This window comes from Glycine max, chromosome 1 (assembly GCF_000004515.6).
Source record: "Glycine max cultivar Williams 82 chromosome 1, Glycine_max_v4.0, whole genome shotgun sequence".
NCBI lineage: Eukaryota > Viridiplantae > Streptophyta > Magnoliopsida > Fabales > Fabaceae > Glycine > Glycine max.
The window spans coordinates 5,049,510-5,062,779 of NC_016088.4; the positions used below are offsets into that span (position 1 = coordinate 5,049,510).

Here is a 13,270-nt window from a genome sequence, read left to right on the forward strand (position 1 = left end):
TTGTCATTTATAATAATTTTACTTTATTTAAATATGATGGTTCCCAATAAAAAAATACATTTGGTCTAAATCAAAATAAATAAATAACATTACTATTAAAATATTGATTTAAATATAAGGAAATAATCGATTGATTAAATGACTTGAGATAATTTCACAAAAAAAGAGTTGAGATAATTAAAATTACATCATGTTTTCATTTAACATATACTTGGGCAGTCCAATCCTTCTCTGATTTAGTCTTAATTAAACTCAACTCATTATTTATTTTAAATCTAAGGTTAAATTCCAATTTAAAAAATGACTCAATGAAAACTTAAATCTAAGGAATACACTTTGATCTATTAGAAAAGTTGTATTAAATAAGTAAAACTTCCGTTTTTTTATAACCCAACATTCCAACAATATATAACAAATAATATGATCATATAAATAGAAATAAGTAAACAAAAAGAATATAAATATCATTTTTACTGCAGTAAGAAAACCATAATTTTTACTTTCGTTTAGATCATGTGTCCTGTCTAAATTTTTATAACTAAAAATTATTTAATTATTTGTAACAAACATATGCCTCTGTTTTTTTTTTAAAAAAAAAAAGTTAAAAAATAAAATATAAAATTGTAAATGGACAAGAAAGATATAAATCCCATCAAACAGTAAAAAGAAGAGGGCAACAAGAAATTGAAGTTTGGAAGATAGCACAATCTGCTTTTTTGACTTAAGCATGATTTACACGAGCCGTGTTTTGGAACAGTATAACAACTAATCATGATCAAACTTAAACATTATCGTAACAGTAAAAGAAGCCTTCTCTTTCTTTCCTTTTTTTTTTTTGAAATTAAGGAACCAATAAAATAAAATAAAAACACCAACAAATGTTAAAAAAAATTGACTTATATAAATTCTGTAAACATTTTTTATTCAGTATATAGTATTTTTTTGTTCATGTATCAAATAATTATCTCTCCTATGAAATCTCAAGATATTTTTTCATGAACTTGATCACACTTAAAAAAATTTATTCTTTTTTAAAAATATATTTTATAAGGATCGATCGAACAGATTTCTCCAACAAGCATAGCATATGTTGTCCTGAGTTTTATTCATTATACAGCCATTAAACTCTATAATTAATTAATTATAGTATGATCCATCAAAATTGACCAGTCAATACTCACAAATGAGGAGAGAGAGAGATTTTACGGCTTTCTTTACACGACAAACCAATCAAAACCCGCCACGTCAGACTCCGCGTCGCATGCGATTCCACCCCTCCTTTCACGAGAAATTGACTAGCCGATAAAATGGAATCAAAATCTAACGGCGAAGAGACGTACCCAAAACGTAACGGGTACCACTCTCTAACCGTTCAACACGTGGCTCCACCGGCACATCCGGTAACCGGTCACTTAACGGCGAAAACTTTGTGTCCACCGCCCAGCCCCTCGGCCAATCCCCCAAAACACAAAAAACTGTTTTTAAAACATAAAAAAAAAACTCATAACATATGAATAATAATAACAATAAAAACTAAGAAGCAATAATTATTATTTAATTGTGCATTAAGATATGATTTAAGGGAGATAAGGGGCTTGTAGAGAGGGTCCTTTCTTTCAGATCTTGCTCCAAAATCAGAACTACCAAAGCTTCCATCTGATTTGCAGAGAGTTTTTTTTTTTTTTTTTCTTCTCAAGGGACCAACAGAGGCAACCAAGGACACTGTAGAGAGAGGAAAGTGGTTCTGTTCTTTCTGTGAGTAACATAACATGCAATAGATACTATTATGTATAGAGAGAGAACAGAAGAGTTGAAGAAAGATTGTTGTTCAGTTCGAAAAATTTGCCCATCAAGTACCCTTTTTCTGTTTTCATTTTTTGGTTGGTTTTGCTTCCTATCCAACCCTGTAAGTTTCTAAGCATTGTTTGTTTCTCTCTGCTTGCTTTTTATTATTTTATTTGTTCTCTTCTTCAAGTTTTATTCTTTGTGAATGAGGTCAACAGTGCTTTTTTTTGCCGGGTTTTCTTCTGCTGTGTGGAGATCTTGATTGAATTTTGGTTTTTCTACTTGAATCATGGGGCGTAAGAAATGGTTGGTTGTGTTCAAAATTTGAAATTTTTGTTGCTTGCATTGGGATGCTGGATTCATTTCTGCATTGGCGTGTTCAATTGAATTTCGTGTTGTTTCTGGCGTTTTGGGTCTTTGGGGGGGGGGGATCTATTTATGACACGGGAGGCATTTTTCGTTTTTCCCTATAATCAAAGGTTTCGTCTTTGTTATACCATGAGAAAAATGAAAATAAAAAAAGTGAGTTTGGGGATTTATCTGGGTGATTGGTTTGAATGGATTGCGATCTGAAGAAAAAAATTGTGATGGGTGTTGATTCTATGGGCCTTGCTTGCTGTGATGGGTGTTTAAATTTGTGCAAAGAAGAAAAAGGGGGCAAAAAGTGGGGAACTTGTGAGTTGAATTGAATTGAATTTCATCAATTCTGTTTGAACAGGCTCTTGATTTTGCTGTGGTGGATTGAAGGTTGTGGCGTTCCTGGATCGTTCTTCTCTGTGGCGGAGACATGTTGGACGGTCGTTCCTGCGTTGTTCCGAGGATGTTTTCCGGCACTTGCCAGGCAGAGAACGATTGGTCTTACATGAAGTGCTTGCTGGAGTTGGACATCAAGAATGGCAAGCGCCCTATGGAGATTGATGATGTTGAGGAGGATGAGCCCCACCAGCCAAGGAAGTGTACTAAGAAGTTGGATTCTTGCCATAGAGTTGAAATGGCTCGAATTTCGTTTCAACGTCAATCTATTGAGGCCAAGGATTCTGTTGTTCCCCCTATGGATCAGGAGACCATTGAGCCACTGAGTGTTTGTCAAGGAGTTGTTGAAGAAGATGGAGCTTTGACCGACCAGCTATTGGATGAGAAAGAACAGGAGGTTGATGGTTATTTGATGGATTTTGGTGACCATCAATCTGATAAACAGCAGCAGGCTCAGACGGGGGATTCATCAGATTTCGGTGCTCAGCTATCTGATGAAGATCAATTGCAGCATGATGATGAGAATTTATTGAATTCGAGTGAGCAGCAATCCGAGGGGCAGCAGCAGCACCATGGTGGGGATTCTTCGGATTCCAGTTCTCTCTTGCCACGCATGAACCGGGACAGTTCAATCGCCTGTCTCAGCCGCTGTTCAAGGTCAGATTATGGTTCTCTCGCCTCGCTGAATAGGAGCTTCTGGAACATAATCCGAAGCGGTGAGCTCTATCAGTGGAGGAGACTGAATGGTATCATGGAACACTGGATTTATTTTTCCTGCGCCCTCCTCGAATGGGAGGCCTATGATCCGATTCGCCAGCGGTGGATGCATTTGCCAAGGATGGCTTCTAATGAATGCTTCATGTGTTCAGATAAGGAATCTTTAGCTGTAGGTACTGAGCTGCTTGTGTTTGGGAGGGAGCTGAGATCCCATGTCACTTACAGATACAGTCTCTTGACAAACTCGTGGACGTCCGGAACAAGGATGAATGCTCCAAGATGCTTGTTTGGCTCAGCAAGCCTTGGTGAGATTGCAATATTAGCTGGTGGGTGTGATTCAGAGGGACACATCCTTGACTCTGCTGAATTATATAATTCTGAGACTCAAACATGGGAAACACTCCCATGTATGAAAAAACCCAGGAAGATGTGCTCTGGGGTATTTATGGATGGAAAGTTTTATGTTATAGGGGGGATTGGGGGGTGTGATTCTAAGCTCCTCACATGTGGAGAGGAGTACAATTTACAGACTAGGACATGGACCGAGATTCCGAGCATGTCCCCTGGACGGAGTAGTAGGGGTCCTGAGATGCCTGCAACAGCTGAGGCACCACCTCTGGTTGCTGTTGTAAATGATGAATTGTATGCTGCTGATTATGCCGACATGGAGGTTAAGAAGTATGACAAGGAGAGAAAAGTGTGGTTAACCATTGGGAGACTGCCGGAACGAGCAGTGTCAATGAATGGCTGGGGTCTTGCATTCAGGGCATGTGGAGATAAGCTTATTGTCATTGGTGGACCTAGGACTCATGGCGAGGGCTTTATTGAACTCAATTCATGGGTGCCTAGTGAAGGACCTCCACGGTGGGATCTACTTGCTAGAAAACGTTCCGGCAACTTTGTCTATAATTGTGCTGTGATGGGATGCTGAAGCATTGAATTTTCAAAACACATTTTGATGCTTCGAGTCCAAGGAGTTGCACAACATTGATTGATCCATTGACACAGGATTCTTGCTAATTGGTACTTTGCCCCCCTTATTTCTTTCTGATATTTTTCTTTCAAAGGTTGGGGATGATGGGGACAAGATTCAGATATATTATTCAAGATTAGCTGAAAAGTTTTCTGGGGAGGAGCTCTTTTGTCCTTTTTTTTGTTTTTTTTTCTTCCTTTTATGTTTAAAATTTCAACCACTATTTTGTTACATTTAAATTGGCATCTTCCCCCATTTCCATTGACCTGAGATTTTTCAAACTTTGGTATCACGTAGCAAAGAAATAGATTAAATAATTGAAGTTCCATACAAACTTAGGTTACTGGTGTTGTTTGTTTAAGTGCTTCTAAGAACACAACTGGATACTTGCTTTTCATGACAAATTACCGAGCTCGAAGGAATGAAATAATTTTGAGATTTTTTTCTTCCTTTTTTGAATTCTGTATTGATTCAATTTTCCATTTGAATTCATGGACTTTGTATCTTGAGCTCTCTCTGGTCTGGAAACTGGTATATATGACCATTCCATTTATTACTTACAGCAGATTGTTATCATTAATAGAATTTGTCTATCTCCTTTTTTTAATGGTGGGCCTGTGCATTATGATGCAAACTCATGGATGCCAAAACTAAAATAGAGGAAAATTTTCCATTTTTACTTTGTGCAAACCTTATGGAAAAATTAGTTTGCTTTTTCTGTCAAAATAATAAATACTGATTAATTGTTTGTTGTTTTAAAAATCATCATTGAACTTGTGGTTAATAGAGTTGTTTAATTTGTGTGGTTAAGAGCTAAATGCTTGACAGTTGAAAATATAGATCAACGATCTTTATTGTTAGGCATTGATGGAATGTTGTATCGCATCATTGAGCCATTGTTACTATGTTGATTGGAAGCCATCCAGAAGTTTTTTGTTGTGTTAGCAATTGCATGTTGGCCTTTATTTTCAAGCGTCTTATACATGCAGATGCAGTTGAAAACTTGAAATTGAGATATGCTTACATCTAATTTGTCTTGAAGACTTGAACTTATTGTAGCTATTGGATCTTTCTAATTGTAAGTACGTGACAATGGTCAAAGATTATGGTGGGAAATCTTGGACCTGGAACAGCAGAGTTGCTTTAAATATTTTGTTGGGTTGTTGCATAACCATTATTAGGTCAAACATGTTTGGATAAACTTCTCAATAAGCTAGCAAGAGGAAAAATAACAAGAAGGTAAAATAAATTAAGCTTTTATAAAAGTTGAAGAGGGTAAGATTGTTTAAAACTTATTGATGAAACTTGAACTATTTTATCTTATTTTCTTCTCTTACAAGTGTTTTTTAAAGAAATTTATTCAAATAGGATTTTAGTCTATTACTCTCGACAATTCACAATTGTTATTAGTAGAAGTCAAAAGCATTAGCTGACTAAAGTATGCCATACAGTGAAAACATGTGAAACAGAAGCAAATTCTGGGCATGATGCACATATCTAAGAACATGAAGATTGTACCACGTTAATCATGTCAACAAGTATCTCAAGGGCATTTATTAAGAAATTAGAAGGAAAAAAAAGGAAGCATTTTAATTAAGAATCACGTATGTGGCACACTGCCTGTGTTGCTATGGCATGTCAAGCTGATAGGCATCTACTCAGAATCACGTTTAAATTATTGATGATATATAGTGTCACGATGATAAAAATAAAAAAGGTTATTTTAACTAAGTGTAGAAGAATTTTTTTTGGAAGGGATTTTTATTTTCGACGTCTAAACAAGCAGGTGAAAAGACTTAACTTGAGAAGATTATAGGATATGTAAAGCTGTAAAGAAAAAATGGAATGGCATTTTAAAAAGATTATGAGAAGTCACGGTTGTTAGATAACTTCTTTGAAGATAGTACAAGATTGAGAAGTCTTAGGTATCTGAAGATCGAATTGAGGTAAAAACCAAAGTGGAATCCCTTCCAGGTTTTAACTAAATTCAATAGTAATCACTTCCAGGTTGAAAAGAAGAAAGTAGAAGAGATGCATGTTCAACATTATTAAAAGATAGTTTTTTTGTTGTTAGTGTAAATTGTAATTGTTGCATATTTACCTTTATTAGAGTTGTGTTTAATCACCAATGGTATTGCGCCAAGCAATGGTCCAAAACTACCTAGAATCCGAATTGGATTAGGCAACAATTAACTGCTATAATATAAAAGTTACATTTCATCGATCATTTAATGGCAGAAGTAGCAACACTCAAGGCTCACTCCAACAACTCTCCACATACGGGCAAAAGTCAAAGATTCAAGAACAAGGCAAAGCAACACATGAATAAGTTGATGATGATGATGATAACAAACCATGAGGTTGGGTTCGTAAGCAGAAAAATATTTCAATTATTATGAAAGTTTGGAAGAATTAAAGTTAGATATTGCATGGAAGGGGGGCATTGCATTTATTTGCTTGGATTAACAATGAGTGTACTCTCTTGTATTGAGAGGAAGAGGAATTAAGTCAAGCAACTACATGAAAACTATGGTCCTGCTAGGTTTTGAAAATTCAGATGAATTCCTTTGCAACATTAAACAATTTTGCAGTGTGCAAGAGTTTGCAAAGAGGGTCGAATGAGTTCAAAATTTGCCTGTTTGTTGAAGGGTTTATTGGACAAGTGGCTTCAATTATCTTAAGAAGGGGGAAGATTAAAATAAGATACAAAAACTATTCCCAATTAAAATTTAACTCTCTTTTTGAATTAACAGTGCACCCTTAATATGAATTACTCAAAAGACAATTCAAAATAAACTTCTTTAAAGCAAAAGATAAATAACAATAAATAAAAGAAGTTTAAGGGAAGAGAGAATCCAAACTCAGATTTTATACTTACAGAGAATCCAGTCTCCAATCAACCCGCTTGAGATTTCCACTATTTTGTAAAAAGCTTTTTACAAACTCTAAACCACACAAGGACAGTCTTCTCTTGTATTCAGATATCCTTACAACTTAAGAGACTCTCGGTCTCTTAAACAAATCTCTTTGAATAAGAGAAGAATATTACAATGGAAGATCGCTCAAGATTCCTTATTGAATTTGCAAGTGTCTTGGCCAAGGAATATTTTGAGAGTTAGAAGACAATTTGGTTTTGAGAGGATAAGACAATATTTTTCAGAAAAACTCTAAGGAATTTCATATCCCAAGTCACCTATTTATAGGCCTTTGATGACCATTCAAAAACTTCTTGAATAGTTGTGACTCTTGGAAGTTATTTTCGAAGATTCCTTACAGGTAATCGATTACATAAATATGGTAATCGATTACACAGTTGGTTTTTGAAGAGTTGCGACTCTTCAGACTTGAAATTTGAATTTTTATGTCTGGTAATCGATTACACAAATGTTGTAATCGATTACAGGCTTTTAAAATTTAAATTCAAATTTCCAAAAGTTGTTACAAACTATTTTAACTTCTGGTAATTGATTACATACTGTGTGTGTAATCGATTACAACCTTTTAAAATCAAATTCGAAATTTGTAAAAATGTTTCAGAAATCAATTTGGTCACTGGTAATTGATTACATCCTCTGGTAATCGATTACTAGAGAGAAAATATCATATTTTTGAAATCTCAAAAAACTTTTGTAAAATATCCTTTAGCCAAACCTGTAGAACATCAATTAAGGAATTCTTTCTAAGATCCTAGGAACTAAGTACATCGTTCTTCTTGAATTTCTGGATTCTTGACTTGAATCGCACTCATCTTTGGCATCATCAAAACTTCATATCATATATGCTTCTAGAGAGTTTTTATTAGTTGATTAAAAAAACAAGGGGGTCTAACTCAAGGTCCATGCATTATTGTAAAAATTTTTTATATTTGTCTTTAATTTCTCCAGATAAAAAATATACTAATGAACTAAAAGAAGAATTAAAATGTGATCATAGAATTCATAAACTAGAAGTGTGTATAGAGCTTGAATGAGATAAAGGCCCAATTAAGAATTGGGTCAAAAAATAGAGGAAAGCCACCCCTTCTTTCACCAACAAAAGAGGAAAATCTTTTTGAAACAAAGATTAAAACTCATTTGGAAAAAAAATGTTAAAAATGAAAACTATTATAACTTAGGGATAACAATAGACGTGTAGGGATGGGATTGGAGTTTTCAAACAAGTTATCTTGTGTAAGCCTGTAACTTTTTTGTGTGTGTGTTTAGTCAATACTTTATCTTTTGTTAGGCTTTTGCTTCCTGTACTTTCCAAGTTATTTCCTGCACTTTTTTTGGAATATTTTTTTTACCTCTAGGACTGGTGATTCCAAAAACCAAAAAGGAAGTGCATTCTGGATTATAATTTTAAATTTTCAATTGGTCATTCCGGAAGGTAAAAAGGGAGTTCAGGAAAAAATAGCCCTTTTGTTAAGTTAGGCTTGTCTGAACTCTGAACCCCAAGAAAAAAAGAGCTTATTAGAGGGATATGCAAGGTGCACCCAACAATATTGCTGGTGCACCCAACAATTTATTGAATGGGCCATTTTGCCCTTCATTTAAAAATTTTAAAAAGCTTTCTTTCCCTCTTCCGGAACCATTCACTCCTTTGTTGTTGCTTCTCTTCTTCTCTGCGAGCTTCTCTTCTTCGCTGCTGCTTCTCTTCTTCGCTGCTGCTTCTCTTCTTCTCCGTGAGCCCGACTGCTTGTTTTCGTTGGATCAGACATGCCATTTTCCTTCGAGGTAGGTGTCCCTAACCTTCCTTTGCTTTTATTATGTAGTATAGCTGTAGAATTTGGGCTAGGATAGTGGAACCTTAGGTTAGTGGAACCTTAGGGTAGAAGACGTCGGAAAAAATGGGGAAAGGGTGGTTACGGTGGCGACTTCCGGAAGATCCTTGCTTTATTAAATTCTTCAGTTCATCAATGGTACATGTTGAAGGAATTTGAAATTTCTTAGGATTTTTTCTTGTGAACGTGCATCCAACAAATTTGTTCTGCGGTGTCATGTTCCATTTCCCGTTGTAATACAAGATCACGTCATGAGTACGGGGCATAGTGCGTTGAAGTAAGTTTATTACTCCATCTGGTGTTCTTCCAATGATGCATAATAACTCAATCGGACCAACACAAGAAAATTGATCATTACACATTAACATTGTGTTGACATCGTCATCATTTATCAATTTCTTACATTGAAAGCAAATTTGGTTACCTGTATGGGTGAATGGCTTCCGGTAGTGAATTTCATCCAAAAATTATTTGTCGGATAGCTGAAGGGTATTGTGTATTCTGATTTTTAAGCTTGAAAAATCACAACTGTTTGGTACTCGAATGGGCACCGGAGTCGAAGTTTGGAAGTAAACCCCAATATCATTGTGAATAATCGATCCATTTGGAAAAATGAAAGCCAACCTTGAGTTGACAATCGTCTAACTGCTAGTTTCTCCTATAAATGTCATGCTTTGTGTATCAATTGGGAGACCATGTGAAAGCAAGATAATGTGTGATTTATTAGCTGTGTCTGCTATATATATAGATGGTTATGACCGACAGATTGCTTCACTTTGTTTACAAAAAAATAGACAGGCGTGAACATGTTTCGTGTTTATGTTTCCTTCAGAATGTGTAGTCAAGTCAGTCAATGTGTTGTCGCGCTCAAACTTTAATACGCATGCATGTCATTATGTGTTGTCAATTATGACAATGATGTATGCTACACGCGTAAATGATTTTTGTTGGACCAACAATTTTTTTGCTTAACGAAACGAGTAGTTAATAATATTAATTGGTTATTAATGACTTACAACAAATTATATCGCATAATGAATACAATTACATAAACAATGCATGTTTAGTCTTCATTTAGGTCGACATAGTGTCTTTTGAATGACATCAAACTTGTGTATTGCTACATTCTACTAATATATGGAGTTATCCACTGCTTTGCCTGAGAATAACAATTGCTTGACCACAACAACGCTGGAGGCGGTAAGGGACAATGGTCTTTCAAATAAACCTGTTGTACATGAACAAAGATTATATCATGCGGTGACCGACTCAAATGAACTAGCGAAGTCATTGCATAATTGTTATACTAACTATATTCAATGTACCTGAACAAAATGATTTCCAAACACGTGACCGACACATATCATGCGGTGCCCAGAAGAATTAGGTGGTGGTTGACTTCTTAGAGGAAAAAATGTCATGCTTTGTTGTTGGGATAACGATACAAGGATTACATTATACCGTGATGCAATCATATATCCCATCTCCGTTATATCCATCCACTTGTCCACACTAACCTGAATCAACCAAACATACACATTAAGTAATTTAAAGTTTCTTATTTAAAAAATTAACCTAAAAACATACCTTCGAAAACCCATCAACAAGTAGGGACAACTTTAATTGTTCAAATCTCTCTGTGCCATTGATGAGGTTCATGTACTCATGCGACCACCTGCCAAGTTCTTTAATCAATTCATTACGCACTAACAGTCACGAATCTTCCCCCATACCTAATAAAGCAGCAATGGACCGATATCCACAGTTACCGTCCGCTTTCACATCCACAACGTCACGAATGAAACCTTGAATGAATGACGCAAATTGATCCAACATCGGGATGATCCTTGTTGGCTGAGGTGGTTCAGAACATGATGCATTACGTTTGACTGGAGAGTTGCTGCTTTGAACAAAATGAAAAGCATCAACATACTCCCAGTAAGACAGATCACGCTTTGTGGATCTTTGACTTCTTTTCATCAGTTTCTTCGGTGCACCTTTAGCGTTGACCTTTGACGAAGGATGACACATAGAGTTTTGATCAGGATATGCAATTTCTCGAAGTTTACTCTTCAGAGTTACTTTGCCAGACACATCAAGTTCATCAAACCTTTTAGATATGGTCTATATCTCTTCCTTGATGCTGACTTCCGTCTCACATAACCCTTGGTCTGAAAAGCAAAGTCTCCTCCAGAAAATATGGACTGACTCCACTGGGATGCTGCCAGCAGTATACCTAGAAAGCTCACATGCACAAGGAAGACCGTGCGTGCTTCTCATCACACAACCACAAGAAGAGGGATTGTTGTCGAGATAACGTAGACAGTCAACCTCAGAAGCAATCTGATTTAAAGCGTCCCTTGAAACCATCCCAAGAAGCCTCTTGTATAAGGTTTTTTTAAATACATGCCCAACCACATGCGTAGTGGATTCAAATGATACTTTAATTTCAACGTGTTGCAGCGTCATCATGTTGTTCATGGCATCCCAAACACTACATAGGTCTCTAACGCTATTTTGTAGTACTCTTTTGAGAGCCCAATGAGCTGATTAAACCCTACATTTAAAATACACAACAAACATGAAAATATACAACAATTAAATACCATTTATTAATAATCCTTACTAACAAATAAAATCAGTTCTTAATACCTGTTTGTTGTTGTGTTGCCTAGGTGCATGACCTTATTCGTCCATGCTGTAATAAATTTTTCCCTGGGGGGGATAATCCATGTGTCGTTAACATAGTCAATGAACATCGGCCAAGGTGAACAAGCAATTTGAAACTTCTGAAGCGACTTAGCGAACTGGTGTTCGGACGGACAATCAACCAAAGTACCCCAGTTATCCATTACATAGTCCCACGCATTTTTTTCACCGATTAAAGATATGCACTTCGCCTTCACATTCTTATCGATATGAAACCTGCACAACAAATTTGTACACTCCGGGAACACAGTTTTCACTGCATTCATCAGTCCTAGGTCTTTATCAGTGACAATAACAACAGGGAGGCAATCGTTTCTTAAAAATAGGCCTCGAAATCGTTCCAAAGCCCATACAATATTATTAACACGCTCAGCCTCCAGATATGTAAACCTAGCAGAGAATGTCATCGCTGTTGGTGTCACTCCAACAAAGTCAAGTAGTGGAAGTCTGTACCTGTTTGTTTTGTAGGTACTGTCTATAAAAAACATCAGATGACATGCATTGCATAACTTTACTACATCTGGGTGACACCAAAACAGATCACGTACCACAACTTCATCCTTCAATGTATGCCAATGAATGTATTGATCACGTTCGAGAAGCTTCATCATATGTTGCATTTCGGTATCAGCTCCTCTTATTGAAGAACGATATGCACTTCTTGCATTGTAAATTTGCTTTATCGTGGTGCAACTGTTGGCATTGTGTTCCTTCAACGTTAGCAAGATGTTTTTTGGTTTCACCATCGACTTTGTCATATCAGCAATAATTTTCTTTTCATCCTTAGTCAATCGCCCAGCGTATGGATGTCCAACTAAGGACTTGGCCAATTCATGATTGTGAATCCCACAGATCAACTTCACCATCCAACCTCCCCTTCCATGCACTGGTTTCCCACGAAGCCTGAAGGAACAACCACATTTCCTACTCCCAGTGTCTTTTCTAACGAATTCTTTATTCATACACTTGTACGTACCACTCCTTTCACACCCAATTAAGACAAATGAACTTTTTCCTCTGCTACCGGTATCTGTGTCAGACCTTATAATCACTGTAACAAATCCATTTTCATGGGCAACTGTTCGAGCCCACTGCAAAACATCATCTCGAGTACCAAATACCTACAACGCAACCCTAACATATTAATTTTTATACAAAACATCAATTCAATCAAATGACTCAAACTAATCAACATGATTACCTGAGACGTATTAAAAGCATTTGAACAATCGACATGTGGTTCAGTCACACCATATTCTTCTTCATTATCATAATCATAATCCATATAAACTTCTTGTGACATCGCATAGTCATACGCCCATTGATCTTCGTCCATCTTAAGGACATATGCATCATACACAAGTACATACAAATTATCATATAACCACATCCAAAAATTTAGTACATATTAACTAACAAACATATTAACAGGACATATACATCATATAGAACTATATTCAAATTATTATATAACCACATCCACAAATTGACTACATATTAACTAACAAACATATTAACAACTAATACAAATACATTCTAAATTTATAACTACATTATTTACTTAAACTAAA

General features: G+C 35.9%; 1 protein-coding gene across 4 annotated transcripts; it reads left to right on the top strand.

Moving 5' to 3' along the window:
* Window positions 1–1,515: 1,515 nt before the first annotated feature.
* Window positions 1,516–4,788, top strand: LOC100818865 (F-box/kelch-repeat protein At1g26930). 4 transcript variants are annotated; one of them, XM_006573040.4, is made up of 2 exons: window positions 1,516–1,906; window positions 2,504–4,788. In XM_006573040.4, exon 2 carries the CDS (start codon window positions 2,573–2,575, stop codon window positions 4,184–4,186), a length of 1,614 nt encoding a protein of 537 aa, XP_006573103.1. In that variant the 5' UTR covers window positions 1,516–1,906; window positions 2,504–2,572; the 3' UTR covers window positions 4,187–4,788. The 4 variants fall into 4 exon arrangements, with proteins under 4 accessions (XP_006573103.1, XP_014628844.1, XP_003517954.1 ...); XM_014773358.3 differs by having other exon boundaries at window positions 1,516–1,755; window positions 2,533–4,788; XM_003517906.5 differs by having other exon boundaries at window positions 1,544–1,906; window positions 2,533–4,788.
* Window positions 4,789–13,270: the final 8,482 nt, after the last annotated feature.

Coding starts and splice junctions, on each gene's coding strand:
- LOC100818865 (XM_006573040.4), top strand. CDS start 2,573: ATGTTGGACGGTCGTTCCTGCGTTGTTCCGAGGATGTTTTCCGGCACT.